At 41.0% G+C, this 15,446-nt stretch overlaps 1 protein-coding gene across 4 annotated transcripts in view; it reads right to left on the reverse strand.

The window, feature by feature from the left end:
* The window catches only part of myripb (myosin VIIA and Rab interacting protein b), a 128,671-nt gene that overhangs the window by 3,017 nt on the left and 110,208 nt on the right, over window positions 1-15,446 (reverse strand). The window contains exons 6-17 of one of the 4 annotated variants that reach the window (XM_075452821.1): window positions 14,788-14,885; window positions 14,463-14,543; window positions 14,144-14,296; window positions 10,482-10,650; window positions 9,582-10,108; window positions 8,729-8,878; window positions 7,773-8,540; window positions 7,459-7,521; window positions 1,496-1,684; window positions 1,243-1,404; window positions 1,030-1,125; window positions 776-836 (exon numbers count right to left, since the gene is read on the reverse strand). In XM_075452821.1, the coding sequence (XP_075308936.1) occupies window positions 776-836; window positions 1,030-1,125; window positions 1,243-1,404; window positions 1,496-1,684; window positions 7,459-7,521; window positions 7,773-8,540; window positions 8,729-8,878; window positions 9,582-10,108; window positions 10,482-10,650; window positions 14,144-14,296; window positions 14,463-14,543; window positions 14,788-14,885 (2,517 nt within the window). Of the gene's footprint in view, window positions 1-775; window positions 837-1,029; window positions 1,126-1,242; window positions 1,405-1,495; window positions 1,685-1,731; window positions 2,917-7,458; window positions 7,522-7,772; window positions 8,541-8,728; window positions 8,879-9,581; window positions 10,109-10,481; window positions 10,651-14,143; window positions 14,297-14,462; window positions 14,544-14,787; window positions 14,886-15,446 lie in introns of those variants that run through there. The other 3 variants (XM_075452822.1, XM_075452823.1, XM_075452824.1) reach the window with 3 other exon arrangements.

Genomic DNA, 15,446 nt, shown 5'->3' on the forward strand with positions numbered 1-15,446 from the left:
AAAAGACAAAAAAGAGTCTGGGTTATGTATGAGTCTGTATGTATGGTGGATGGATAGAAAGGATGCTCTAAGCTGGAATGAATGAATATGATCTGCTGCTCTTCTTTGAAGCCATGTTGACAAAGCCTCTGTGACTCAGAGCTATTGTATGGATACTAGTGAAGAAAAAACTAGACAAAAAAAGGAATATAAAGAAAGCTCTAACAGAAAAAAAACCTTTTACTATCATGAAAAGGAGACAACGTCTTGTTGGTTAATAAAGCAGCTTAGCCTCGTGTGCAACATGTGTTTCCCTTTGGCTGCATTACATCTAATGGTGCTTTTCAGTCACTGGGTCCTTTTTTAGGTGATGTATTCACTTTTACATCCATTCAGCCGCCTCTCTCTTCATCTTGGACAAAGTGCAAAATCTATGATTTTTACTAAAGGTAAATTTCAAATGTTCTCTTGACTCCATCTCTCTTTCTCTCCATCTCTAGCTGTCTCCAACTCACTGAAACAAACACAGATGCACAAAAATTGCTTGTGTACACGCGGCTGTTTGATTTAATCAGCATTGAGCAGATTCTACCGATGAATACTATGTGGGTAGAATATCACTGCTTATAGAGTCCATACCTTGCATATATTGTATTGTGTAGTCAACCACAGCTGAGTCAAACAAAAAATTCATAGGATTGTCAGAAATATATGTTTATCTCTTTCTGCAGCCAAAGTTTTCTTTGAATGCACTCGCAGTTTTCTCCAAATTGAGGGAAAATAACCCATTTAATACCTTTCAGTGGAGGCGCTGGAAGTTTCCTCCTCTGATGGCGTGATGAGTCCAGGGTTTCAGGCTGCGATGAGAGTGTAATGATTATACACCTAACACACACCATTAAACAAACCACAGATGTCTAACTGTTAACTGCAGCTATGTATCAAGCCTGTACTGTACGACAGCACAGACAATACAGGTATTTTTACAGGTATAATGAATGTAAGGCTGAATGTGCCTGGTATACGAGAGCCTGAGGGTGAGTGAACTACCTTGACATTTGGATTGACCTTGGAGAAGCGATTGCAGACAGTCACATTTAACCCAGCTGTTTTCAGAGCTGATATCCTCGCCTCAATGTTTGATATCTTCATGCACAAAGAGAATTTAGAAAAGAAAATGTATGCTGTACTTCTTATTTAGGTTTAGTTTGGTTAGAATACAGAAAACAACTCGCTCAAATAATCAACAATCTCGTCCAGTACCTGTAGTTCAGACTGCTGGACCTGAGCTGCTGCTGTAGCCACTTGGTCCTCCAGGAAGGCCATCTCTGTGTCTGTGGTCCCACTGCTAATACTGCGGGCGCACTGCTCCAGCTCCCCCAGTGCCCCCTCGAGGCCATACACAGCACCAGCAGCCAGGTACACCTGTACAGACAAGAGGAGACAAACAGTTATATCCCATTAACACTGATATCCATGAGGGGAAACTATTGGGCTGAGGTGCTCTTTCGCTTACATTCTCCTCCATCTTGGTCAGCCTCTGGTCCAGCCTCCGGGTCTCAGAACTGCTGGATATAGGAGAGGCGCTCATGGACTCAGAAGGAGTGTAGCTGTCACCTGCCGCCTCTCCGATCAGCTCCTCTGTTGCATTCAGGACCTTAAGCACCTCTGTGGTGATGCTGCAGAGCGAGGCTGCTGAATATTTCTGATTCATTTGAGGAACACACATACACATATACGCTTAATAAGCAGCATTAAACAGACAAACAAAAAATTGAAAAATGACTTTTTGATTTAAAGTGACATGTTCAAAAAAAGTTAGGGCCAGAGATGAATTCAAAAACATTTTATTATTAACATTATGAGCAGAAGGCTTCATGAGCAGGCACAGCAAAAATAGGAGGCATTTATTTCAAATCTAAAAGCTACACGTTAAGGACAAAACAAAGGCTTCATTTGGCATAAGGACATAAAATGATAATAAGAAAGTTTTTCAGTCAGTAAGCCAAAGATGTTAGGAAATGCAATCACAACAACATCCAATTTTGGGACATTGCACAATCACTGGGGTGGGAAATACTTTCACAATCCAAAGTGAAAGAGAGCAAAGATAATGCTGCTTTCAGTGTTTATAAGCATCATGACCTCAATGTTCATAGTCTGCAGTGTCCTGGAAAAGACATTTTGCAGGTGACACGTACATTTGTTTGTCATATGACTAATAGCATCTCCCGAAAGCCACATATGTTTAACCTGGAAAAGTAATCAGAGCGCGCAGAACAAGGATGAGAGAGCTGACACGATGAGGGGTGAGAAACACAAACAAAAAAAGTCAAAACAAGAGTGGTGCTGAACTGATGCTGCGTCTCATGCTTTCAACAGTCAAAAGACATCATAAGTATCTCTTATTAATGTGCAGCCTATTTTAAAACGTGGGTTGCAGCAATCTGTGATTCAGTCACTAATTACAACCCCATTTCCAAAAGAGCAGGAACACAGAGTCAAATTTAGATACAAAGAAAAGGCAATGACGTGCACATCTGTGAAAACAAATCAATATTTTTTAAAAATGTTGTTTTGATATGTGATCATTTTGATTTTGACACCCGCAAAAATGTTTTTTAAAAGTTGGCACAAAGGCAAAAAAGACTGGAAACAAAATGTGCAACATCTCACAAGTGCTGTAAGTATAGGTTAATGAGCAATAGTTCAGTAACATGACTGGGTGCAAATAAAGGAGTACACAATATCATTAACAGATTCAGAGAACTCTGAGACAGACTGAAAACAAGACTGAAATCCAATACGTGACCTTCAGACCCTCATGTTGCACTGCATGAACCCATTCAGACTGGATGCAATATCTGCGTGTATGTCCTTTTCAGACTTTTCCTTTTCAGAGTGGCGTTTGGGAGCCTGACGCAGCACTCATGGCATCTTCAAAACACACAAACAACGACTTTTTAAATATCTAATAAATGTAAGGGCAAAAACAAAAAAATCTGTAGTAAAAGCTGAACGTTTAACATGTTTTTTTTAATCAAACATTTTCAGTTTTTTCAGCAGTGACAATTGTGTGAGGTTTGCCAGAACACCCTCAGTTTAAGAGAGTATATTCAAACTGCTCTGGCTTTAGAATGCTTTAAAAAATGGATTAAAAAGCCAAGTATACCTTTGGTCTGAATGGGTTAAACACTGATTAGATTCTGTGTGCAACTCTACGACACAACCTACAGTGCACATGCATAATCAAGGGCACAAGCTCATTTAAAACGGAAAGAGGAAAAGTGGTAAACTGTCCGGTACCCATTTGACATATCAAATTTTGAAATTTCCTTTTTGGAATTCATGGATGCCAGATTCTGAGGGCTGAAGACCAACTGCTGACAATTCAAAGCCAGCATTCATGATGGTATGGGGTTACATTCAGGCACATGACATAGCTAAACTTACCCATCTGTTGCTAAACCCTATTCTGCACATAGAATAACTGCATGACTCTGAAAATAACTAATGCATGGATTGAATCAGGAATGAATGAACAAATCAATTGACCGTAAACCTTTGAAACTATATGAAATTCTCATGTCAGCTACATGGAAAAAAAAAAAAAGTAGGTGAGGTATGCTAGACCTTCTCTGCCAATCAGTATATTGATTAACTGGAGCAACTTTTATACAAATTAAAGCTAATTTCCAAATGCAAACTGTCTCCAGCAACGATTCAATGGCTAAGATGTCTGGTAAAAAAAAAAGCTCCTATTTTATTCACCTGAAGAGATGAAAACACAGAACAAGAAAAGGCAAGGAAGGGAAGGGAGACAGATTTGATTCAATAATGAATGAATCACTGGATGAAGCTTTGATCAGTGGCATCAGTGACACATCGATCCTCCTCTCAGGCAGCGTGACAGCATGAAAGGCCGAGCCTCAGCTGGTGTCAGAAGAGGCAGGTATGGATGTGTAAAAATGGAGGGGGGGGGGTCTTTTTTAAAAATGTACGACTCAGTGATCTTAAAAACACTGTGATGATCTTAAAAAGACTGAGATGTACACTCTGAGGTATTGATTTGCGCTGGTCAGTGGATTAGTAGAGGTGTCCTCATCCACTCCAAAGAACCACGCCATCCGTGTGGATCAAACAGAGTGACAAATGTAAAAGTCTCACTGCCATCAACGTAAAAAGACGGTGAATATATAGAAAACTTGTTTGTTTCCATGTTAATCAGGATTATAATATAAGTACAGAAAATATCAGAAAAACAATGGCACTGCATAATTGTACTTGTACTGTTTTATCAATAAATGTATCATTCATTTAATGATGAAACACTCAATATTAGGGATGGGAATTGATAAGATTTTTACGATTCCAATTCCATTTTCGATTCTGTTTAACGATTCGGTTCTTTATCGGTTCCCTTATCGATTCTAATTTGGAGAAAAAGGACAACAAACCGGTCGATTAGCATTAACTTTGTTTAGTTTAGAAGTAACACGAGTCATGACCTTACAAACCCAACAATGGTGAGGTCCACATTGGTCTATCATGGCCTGGGTAATTTAACTCTTCCCTGCTCTGGTGAAAGGAGAAGCTGGAGGTAGACGTGAACTGGGGGTACTACCACCAGCCTCTGACTCTGAGCTAGTCAGGCTCCGTCTCTCATGATTTCATCTAAATGTAATGCCTGAGAAGGCATTAATTTACCCTTAACCATTACTAACAGCAGGTTTGACAATGAGGCAAATGGCGCTAACATGATAGGCAGTGTTTGTTAGTTAGTTACCTGCAGTGTTAGCCGAGGACATGCTAACGTTGCTAACGTTGCTGGGTTCAGATTCACCAACGTTAGTCCGGAGCAGATCGAAAACGCGACATTCATTCATAGTTATTGCATGTTGGTAGTATTCCCTCCCTTTGGTGAAATATTCACTTTGCAAGTTGCCCTGTTGTCCTCTTTTTTAGGGATGTGTAATCAAACTTTCGAGCGTTTGTACCGCTTGGGCACCATGTTTACTGTTGACTGCTGGCTGCACTGGACTCGCCACGCAACGTTGCGTGGTGACATCATTCGCGCCCATTGGAATTGATAAGGGAATCGTTTGCAAAATCGCCAAACGATTCCAAGGAATTGAAACACTGGGAACCGGTTCTCAACAAGAACCGGTTTTCGATTCCCATCCCTACTCATTATGCTTTCTGTGTTTTAGTAGTATTTTCTGTGTTTTGAACCTTGGGGCCACCGTAGATTAGTTTCTTTCTGGTCCTAATTTTTTCTTTTTACTAACATGGCTGCAAGCTCTACCAATAACAAATATATATTACATTTCTTTTATGTAAAAAAAATGTATATCTTATCCTTCAACCTGATCTATACATGTCGGTTTTGTCTCACCAAATTCTTATTTTCTAAAAAGCTTCAGTCAACATGTTGTTTGTCATATCGCTGCTAAACATGATGCAAACTAAAAATCTTGTGGATAATTACACCAGCAGTAAATTAGACTGCGTAGTGGATTCCCTTTCTTCATTTCAGTTATTTCAATAAAGGCAAAATTCTACAGCTGTCCTTCAAAACAGTGTAAATTTGGTGTAGTCACAAAATACGGACTTAAAAAAACATAAATATCACTGTTGCTGCCATGATTTTTTTTTTTGGGGGGGTGTTGTAAAGGGAGCTGTGAAAGCCAACAGAAATAGATCACACGAGTACACGTGTCATTCACATTGAAAGATGAGCATGACTCACAAGAGCCTCATAATGCATTTGCCCAGTGACCAACATCGATTTTCAGTCCTCATATGTGTGTGTGTGCCAGCGCCTGAATTTTGTGTGTACATTTTGCAAAGTCAGAGGGGATTTAAAACAGGGAAATATCAGCACTGGAGCATTGTTTTTAACACAAGTAAACATGGTTAGTACTTCTATGAAATTTGACATTATTTAATGGTTCTAATTCGAGAAGATGTAGTGTGAGTGCTCAGTATGTTGGCCTACTATAAATCTATTTCTAAGAATACAAATGCTTTTGTAGAGTACAGAGAATTAAACCACATTACCATTTGCATACTGGAAGATAACATGTTTATAGAGCTGATGAATACTGCTTTCAGTCATTTTGGTTTTAATGATATCATTCTAAGCTATTTTCTCTTGTTTTTAGTTGTTTTGGCCAGCTAATGGTTGTGTGAAAAAAAAACAAAGTTTATCCTCGTTCAAAGGTTTGTATGTAGTACTTAATAATAACAAAAATCTGATGCCTGCCAGATTTTGAAATTAGCCTAATACTGTACAACCTCAGATATACAACGCAATACATTTGACAGTGTCAAAGATTATTTATCAATCAGTTATGCACATCTCTCTTAAGACCAGTTTGAGGTCTGGACTGGACCACTGGAACACCTTGGTTCATTTTCAGTCATTCTGTTGTGAATTTTCTACTGTGCTTGTCCTGTTGCATGAGCCAATCTCAGCCAAGCTGACAGGCAGATCACATTTGACTCTAGAATACTTTGATAAACAGAGAAGTTCATGGTAGACTCAGTGATTGGAAAGTGTCCTGTGGCTGCAAAACAAGCACAAATCTTCACCCCTTTAAGGCCGTGCTTGATGGTTGGTATGAGGGGTTATTGCTGATAGGCTGTGCTACCTGCCTGTTATCTGAAATACCAAGGTGCACCTGGAGCCTCTCAGCTGTCATTTCTTTTTGTCCTGCGGTCTTGCAGTCTCAACGTCCAGACCAGCGTATCATCTTTGGCCTGGACTCACATGAGTCTGCTGCCTTTCAGTTTTGCTGTGTCCACTTTAACTTGTTGCCATCGTCTTCACAGTCTCCAGTATAAGTAACAACTGCTTATTATTTAATCAATCAACCTTTCCAGGGTGGCCTTTTTCAATTGATCTAAGTCTGATATCTGCTCATGACCCCAGGGGCTCAAGTTAGTTTGCTTTTGTGTCAGGTGACCATGGCCCAAGGTGGAGCTATCTCATGAAGAACGAAAGAAAGAATCATCATCAACCTGGAGCTGAAACCAGAAGCAAAGAGGCCCATCTCATCTTGCAAGTGAGCAGCGTGGTGGAAAAGGTTTGCTGCAGACATGGAACAGGCAGAATCCACCTGGTCTGTTCGCCCCAATACAGCCCAGAAATCAAGAGCTCGATCCACACTTGTCCCACTCTAAAATCAGTAGGAACTCTGTCTTTGAGGTGATGCTTCTTCTACAGAACTCATGAATGGTGTAGTTGATGTCAAATTTTGATATTAGTTACTTTTATTATTTTTTTTATCTTTATTTGTTCTCTTTTTATTCAGCCCTCATAATTAAAAGTTAATCCCAATGTTGGTATCACATCCAATCCTTTTCTTTAAAGCTAAGCTTCATAGGACTCAGTTTCATTGATTTTGTATCCAAAAACATGGCTTCCTGCAAGATATAGAGGGATGCTTTTGCTCTCTCTTTGCTGTATTATCTCACCTGCTGTAAGACAGAGGAGAGCGACTGAAGCCTCTGCTGTTGTTCCAAGTCATTTTGCCCCACCTGACGAACACATACACAAGGAAACATATAGCACAACCAAGGGAAACACCGCAAAAACAGAGAAAGCACAGGAAGGAGGACAGAGAAAGACAGCAGAGTCACATAAATATGTGTGATATGGGAAAACGTTTTCAAGGGTACAATGAGAAAGAAAAGAAAAGGTTTAACAAAAAGCTGGCATACTGACAGAAAAGCAGAGAATGTTTGACGGAGGGAAATCAAACCTAATGGTTTTCTTCACATAGCCTCACCTGATTGTTTGCCAGCCCCCCCTCCTGGGAAGAAGGTGTAACAGCAGGTGAACTTGCGCTTGATCCACTCTTCTTGGCTCCACCTTTGTGTCCTGCCTCTTTCTCCACATCTCTTTTGTGTTGCCTCTTACTTTGTCTGTTGAACTCTCTTTTATCTCCTCTATTTTGGTCCTGTTCACCTATTTTCTCCTCCAAATTCTTTCCTCCTTTCTCTAACCTACTCTCCCAAACTCTTCCTTCCTCACGCACTGAGGCACTCTTTACCACTCTCACATCCTGTTTCATCTCTTGTCCATTCACTTGTTCAGCTGCTTCACTTTCTTTCTCCCTCTTGTCACTTGCCAGCTGCCTTTGTCTCTCTGGGTCTTTTGACCTTGACCTTTCTTTCTGTCTTTCACTTTCTTTGTTATCCGTCTGTTTGTCCACAGGAAACGTTGTGCACTCCTCGTCAGAGGAGCTGGTGTCTTTGCTGTTGACCAGCTGACTGACTCTGGATCGTAGCTCCTCCTCCAGAAGGTCTCTAGAGCCTGGTCCAGGCCCCAGGCTGCAGGAGGAGAGCTGTAGCCCAGGAACCAAAGAGCGGGGCTGTGGAGGTTTCGGGGCCGGAGAAGTTGGAGCCATCTTATCCAAGCCTTCTAGTTCGGATATCATGGCATCTAATTTGAGGGCGTCTGGCTCAGCTGCAGCAACTGGCGTGCTGTCAGATGCTGTCTGCTCCTCACTTAATCCCCTCTTCAGCAGGGCGTTGAGTAGAAGACCACTGTTTTCCTTGAATAGTTACAGGAAGATACATACAAGAGATTCGAGTTATAGAAACACACCAGACAAAGAATCAATTATGCACTCATTTTTAAAACAGCAGGTCTTCTAAGGAGGTGAAGAGAAGCAGGATTTTCATGCAAGCTATGATTAAGAATACAACTCAAAAAATTGGCTTAAAAGTCAGTATTTTCTACCTGCACTAAAGGGTAGATGGACTGTGCATGACTCTGGCCTCCAGGCCTGCTCTGCTCTGTTGATGACTCCCTTTTGCTTTTCCTGCGTCGCCTTGATCTTCGGATAGGATCACACCGCCTCTCCTCCGCCTCACTGCTGTCTCCCATCACCTGGAGACAACGGTGGGAAGTGACAGAGCACAAGTAGGCATTCATAATACTTTGTACTTTGCTACACAGGGAAATGTTGGATAGCTGTATAATTTTCAGAAAGTTGACACGAAAACCGTTAATTGGAAAGAATAAGTCTTTTCTTATTTGGTTCTCCATTAATCCTTTCACGCTCCTCCACTTTTAATTTGTGAGCCTTTGGAAGGATTCTCTGGCACAGGGCTGGGAATCAGTGGACTAAACTTCCAGTTTGTAAATAAAGTGGCTAAAACTAGCCTTACATGAAGCAGTTAGAAATCTTCCCGCTGAGGCATTACAATTTTATAATGTCTTATATAAAATCAGTCCCAGGGCCTATTTTTCGAGAACAAGTACTTTTACATTGATAACTGTAAGTATACTTGGCTGACAGTTTTACTTAAGCATAACTTTTTCACAAGCTTTTTTGCGTAGTGAAATGTCTTAATCATATGTTGTTGAATTAGTGTGTTTTGTTAGTAGTACAAGATGTGAATACTTTTACACTTGACTTGTGTCCTACAATAACTTCTACAATTTTCTATTACTCGTACATACAATATATTCTTTCCTGTCCAGCCAGCTTCAGACCCACAATGAGTGCCAATTCCTGAACAAATCCATGTGATAAGGTCATTTATAAAAGTACAGAATAATCCACTTTTAAATTCTAAAGACATATCACCTTGGGGTTAAAGTTTACGTCCAGTGCCTCGGATTGAGCTGGGTATGGAGCAAAGTTCTGTTGGAGGTGTTGGTGGTACAGAGGCTGCTGATGAGGGTGCAGATATGTATCCGGCGGCCCTCTCTTCCTCAACAAGTTGTGATGTGGTTTACGAGGACATGCAGACAACACCGACGAGGCCTCAGAGTCTGAGTTGAGAGTCTCTGTATTGGTGTACTGGCCGGAGGACGGTGAGGTAACGGGAAGGTGCTGGGTGTAAGTCCACTCAGGGTCGTGCTGCGAGTCTGTGTAGTAAGTCTCGTCTGACAGCTTGCGCCGGAACTGCCTCAGCGCCGTGCCCCATCCACCTTCATCCTCCTCCTCGGACTGAGATCCCATCTCGTCATAAGCGGAGACGACATTGGACTCCTTTTCGAGAACACTGAACACAAGGCTCTTCCTCTTGGTGAGCAGGCTGGGCCGAGACAGCTGAGAGCTGTGCAGAGCGATCCAGTTCCCGTCTGGGCTCTGAAGCACTGAGGATGCACCTGGAGGAACATTACCACCAGTAGCAGAAAGTTTAGAAATACAGACTTATATTAGTTCTTGTCCACATGTATTTGTGAAATCCTATGTGGTATATGGTATATGGTATGACTGAGTAATTTGTTTTAACGATTTTGCTGATTGGTATTGGTACTGCTTGTGTTCTTATTCTATTGGGTCATGATTTTCATATTAATTCTCTAATTCTATTCATATTGTTTTTATATCTCTAATTTTCTATTTTATTTGCTGCGAATGGAAAGCACTGTGGGACAACTGCTACTGCTTTAAATGTGTGATATAAATAAAGGTGACTTGACTTGACTAATATCAGGGAACAATTCTTAGGCAATAGTCTATGAGTGGGATATTTACTCGAGTTGTCCAGGCGATCCATACTTTTCCAGGTGGGTATAGACGCAGCTTTGGCCTCCCTTTTTAGAGAAGCGTACTCCTGCAAGCCACCGCCGCCCGCTCCCGCACCCTCCTCTGGGCCCTTCTCTGGGGAGTCGTCGCTGGTGAGGGAGAACGCTGACCGTGACCGCTGCGATCACACACGGAAACACACGCGGAGACACACAAATATGAGCAAAACGAGACACAGAGGGACAGAATTCTACAGACATAAACACAACAGTAGAGGTCAGACAGAGAATTATTGTTTTTTTTATTATTATATATTTAAGCCAAGATGTTTACAGTTTTAAAACTAATGAGCTATGTTTTCAAAGTTTGTTGCATCTGGCTAGAAAAAACTCACAATTAATTCCCATTTCATGGCACTGGTCATTCTGGCTACCTTTTGTATGTATGGGGGGAAAGTCCAAAGCACACTGGGTGTGTTTCAATATTTCCATCAGCAGATGGAGCTACATAACAACTAAATAGCTTTAAGGACTTGTCCTGTGAACACATGTCTCATTCACATGTGTAATGAATTGAGATTATAGTATAATATATATCTCATTCTAGTTCATTCCACCTAATACATATTTGGTTCACAACTCTTGATTTCACATCCACGAGAAGTCATAGTATGCTCAGAGTTAGTGTAATTTTGTTGTTATTCAGTCTGAAGAGGTTTTTGAAGGATTTATTGTAGCTTCTTGTGTTGTTTATTGGGAGAATTTGGCATGAGTCCTCTGAGATGCATAAAGAACATAAGATTTCAAGAAAAGAAACATCCGTCACTAAAATGGATTTGATACGATACCGAGTCTCTGGTACAGGGCTACAGCACAGCCGTTGAGGCACATTTGCATGCGTTGTGTCTCATTGAGTGTGTTTGCAGGAAACTGAAAAATAGGCGGGCTGAGCAAGCTCAGAGGATCCTTGCGTATTTCACAGGACTTTGATCTTCCACGAGTGTAACGGCAAGAAAACAGAAGAGAGACCGGGGGAGCGCAGCTTTGATGCTCTCCTCATAAACACACAACAATGACAAATCTAAATGAGTCCCTGCTGACTAGTAGTGTGGAATATTGACAGGTGTGTGTACTGCAAGTCAGGGTTTGTGCACACACTTTATATATCTCAGTGTATACCTAACTGGTATATTGTTACTATACTATGCATAGATTTGGAATATATACAGGAACTATGCAAGATAAACTGTTTAGGATTTTCTTTGGACTCACTTTAAGACATGACATAAAACTGATTCATACTTGGTTCAGCTGAGATTTCCAATACCTTGTCTGCTTTGCTTTTATTTGCTAAGGGAGAAAATCTTCAGTATCCTACTGAAACAAAGCTGTTAGCATACACCTGTGGGTCTCACTGCTGTGTTTTACCCCTTATTCAAAGAAAAGTTGCAAAGCATAGACGAAACTCACAGAGCACCTATAGTATCTACCTATAGATGTGGGTGGAGGGCGTGTCAGGAAGAAGCCTTTGCAATGTAATGTAATGTTATGGCAAAACTACAGTTTGTTAACGATCATATTAACAAAGACCAGAGGACTCATGCACAGAAGACTACATGGCTTTCGCGTAGAGAAACGGCCTTGATATAGAAATACCCATATTCATAAAACCCATCCATAATGCTGATCCTGTGCACCTTTCCTTTTGAAATCCTAACAAACGTGAAATTAAGAGCACATGCAGGTGCCTGTAACCCAACTTTGTCTCCTCCCAAAAATGACTCCTCCTCCCCTGTCACAGATTGTTCAATCAGCAACAGTAAATCCTGCTGCAAAAGAACAAGAAGAGGTTTACATAATACATATTTGGTTGCTTATCCTCTGGATCAGTAAGAAATGGAAAATACTGAAGTGTCAGAGTGTCATCGTCACGGTTAATGCTGCTGTCTCAGAGAGAGCCGGTTTGATTTAAAAAAAAAAAGAAAAAGAAAAAGGGTTCTGACGCACAGAAAAGCAGAGGCTGATGGTACGAAGAGGGGCGAGCTGCTGTTTTACTGTAAGAATATAGTTCACACACAGTAAGCAGGCTAGACACAGTTACACAATGCAATGGCAATAGATTATGAAGTATAAACTAGGGAGTCTGGTACCAGGAAGATGTCACAAGTCCATCTGAGTCAGCCAGATTCTGAGAATAAGAGGGTAGGAGAACCATCAGAGTGCATCCAGCCTCACTGTGACAGCTGATGGGTCCTGATGCTGACTTTGAAAACCCCCGGTATCACATCCAAAAGATCTGTGTTTGTTAGGGGGTTGTCTTCTTTGTACAGATGGACCTCTGCACCTCAGTGACGGTCCCTAATATAATATGTCCAAGTCACATGAACGAAGAAAGCTGTCCACTTTACTGGCGATCGTGGCTGTGGTAACGTGAGAAGATATGTCAATTGTGGGAAATTATATCCAGCAGGTTTCAGTGTGCTCAATGAGACAAGTTATGAATGATGTGGACGGAACATTGGCTCCTCAGCACTAAGGTAACTGCAATTTGCAGAAGATGACGCCGGGTGGTTTTGGGCTCGGTGTTTAGTTTTTCTGATGTTAAACTTAATCCTTACAGATTGTCAGACTGATTGTGTATTTGCTTGCATAACGATGGCTTTTCATAGACACAGCAAAGTAACATTACTTTGAAAGCTTCTGTGAAGAGACAGAGCTTTGTAAAATACTGCTGGCAGCTTATGGGAGCCAGAGAAGAATTTGCAGGATGTTCGGCTTTGCCTGGACACTCTCACAACACGTTCACTTTTATACATACCGAATCGCACATGGAAATTGTCATACGTAACATTTTTGTACATGCAAATGGTTTACACACGAGGCCAAGGTCTTGTGGAATAATAGGATCTTGACAGAAGAATTAAGATCTGGGGTGCTGGCAAGAGTTTGGCTTTAACCAAAGACAGCTCCTCATGAATAAAGCCTCATACCAGGTGTGAAACATGGTGGTACAAATGTCATGGTGGGCATTGCTCCGCTACCTCAGGATTTGGGAAAAGTCATTGATTCAGTTATAAATGATGCATAATATAAAATCATCGTCTAACAAATGTAGTACACCCAAAACTTACCTTTTTATTTTGAAAATATGTTATTAATAAAATTAATAAATCCACCAAAGAATGGTTAAAAATAGAAATATGCTCCCAAGTACAGGTAGTACTTGAAGGAATATCACACATATTGATATTTTGTTGAATGAATGATTAAGAAATAAATTTGATTCTTGACGTTGTATAAAAGCCAATGGTTTTTATGAGGTTTATTTATTTATTCTTTTGGACATCAAAACATGTCACCTTTATTACTAATAATTACTAGTAATTTTCTGCCAAACAGGACCAGTTGGTCTATGAATACACACACAAAGGGAAAATTATACTCTATAGTGCAGTGGAACTGAGTGAGAAATGTGTAGGTTGAAAAAACAAACCATCCTTCCTTTAACACTTGGATCACAATCAAAGTGCCATGCCTTTTACTTGAGAATCAATTCACACCCACAAACAGGGCAAATGTGTTTTGGTGGAACTGCAGCACACGTGGATGCCTTTGGCTCTGCAAATTTCTTCCATCCATCCAGTTCTAGTTTAGACACAGTAAGAGACTCACCCAGAGAGAGTAGGAGGTCTTGAGAGGGTCTTGTGATGAAGTGTGAGGCTGGGAAGGAGAGGGCAGCTCACCGGGCTGGATCAGAGACTGAGGCTGAGGCCAGACAAAGTCATACTCTGTCTGCATCTCTGAGCGCTTCCTCCTCTGAATGATCTGAGGAAATAAGAGAAAATGACAGAGACTGAGAGGAAAGCGACGTACAAAGCATAGGGTAACATGGTAAGATGATGAATAGAAATGGGAAAAGAAAATTACAATGCTTGCTCGTCAAGGAGAAGAATGAAGACACGAAAATAAACCATACTCTGAGAAAACCTACCTTTTGTACAATTGTTGTGGCGAGTTCCTCTATGAGCTCCTCTTTGTGGTCCCGCAGATACCGAGCCTCATTCTGCTTCTCCTACACACACACACAAACATATATCGTATTCAAAGCGACTGAACTACCAGGAGAAGTTCTGTATACACATCTCAGCCAAAAACCATGACTGCATCCTGCTGATACTGAGACCAAGAGGGAGGCAACAGAAGAGGAGGAAGGGGAGGCTATGACTGGGAAAATTGGGATAAAAGAGATGAGAATTATGAGAAAAAAGGAAATTTTTATGTATGGGGGAGAGAGGTGAAAGAGACTGATATCTCACCAAACTGTCGCGGAACTCCTCTGCCTTGGTAATGGCCTCCTCTATAGCTTCCTCAGCAACACGCAGGGCGACTGTGAGTGTCTCTGCCATACTGTGTCCTGTTAGCACACACACGGACCAAATATATCTCTGAATTATTCACATGGCAGACCTCCCTGAACTCCCCAACACTAATCTACTACTTCCTGAACTGCATAAGAGAAGAATGATCCTGCATACAATCAGGATGTAGTTTAGTGGTGCTAACAGCACAGCTCTGTGTATGATTTTTGGATTGCAGTGCAACGTTGGACTTTTCCTGCATGACACGTGTAGCTTTGAGTTGAACTCTGCAAACATCACTGGATAAACTGTCATAATATTTGGTGTAGATGTTCCTCCTCAGGCCGAGTTGTTAAAACTTTGCTCACCCTTTGACTTTACATGTAACGCCATCATCAGACCAATCCCATTTATTTTGTATTTATCAGTTGTGACAAGCAAACACTTCTAACATTATTATCTGTGCTTAGTGTTAAGGGCTAAGGAGATAATATGTTCTCATCAGTGGCGACTGCTGACTTTTAAAACAGGGGAAGCCCATATTACGCGTTCAGGGTTGTAGTGGCTCGTGCCATCCCAAAGCAGAAGATAGCAAAGTTAAAAAGAATTAGTTATAA

The sequence above is a fragment of the Odontesthes bonariensis genome, chromosome 20 (assembly GCF_027942865.1).
Source record: "Odontesthes bonariensis isolate fOdoBon6 chromosome 20, fOdoBon6.hap1, whole genome shotgun sequence".
In the NCBI taxonomy this organism is placed as follows: domain Eukaryota; kingdom Metazoa; phylum Chordata; class Actinopteri; order Atheriniformes; family Atherinopsidae; genus Odontesthes; species Odontesthes bonariensis.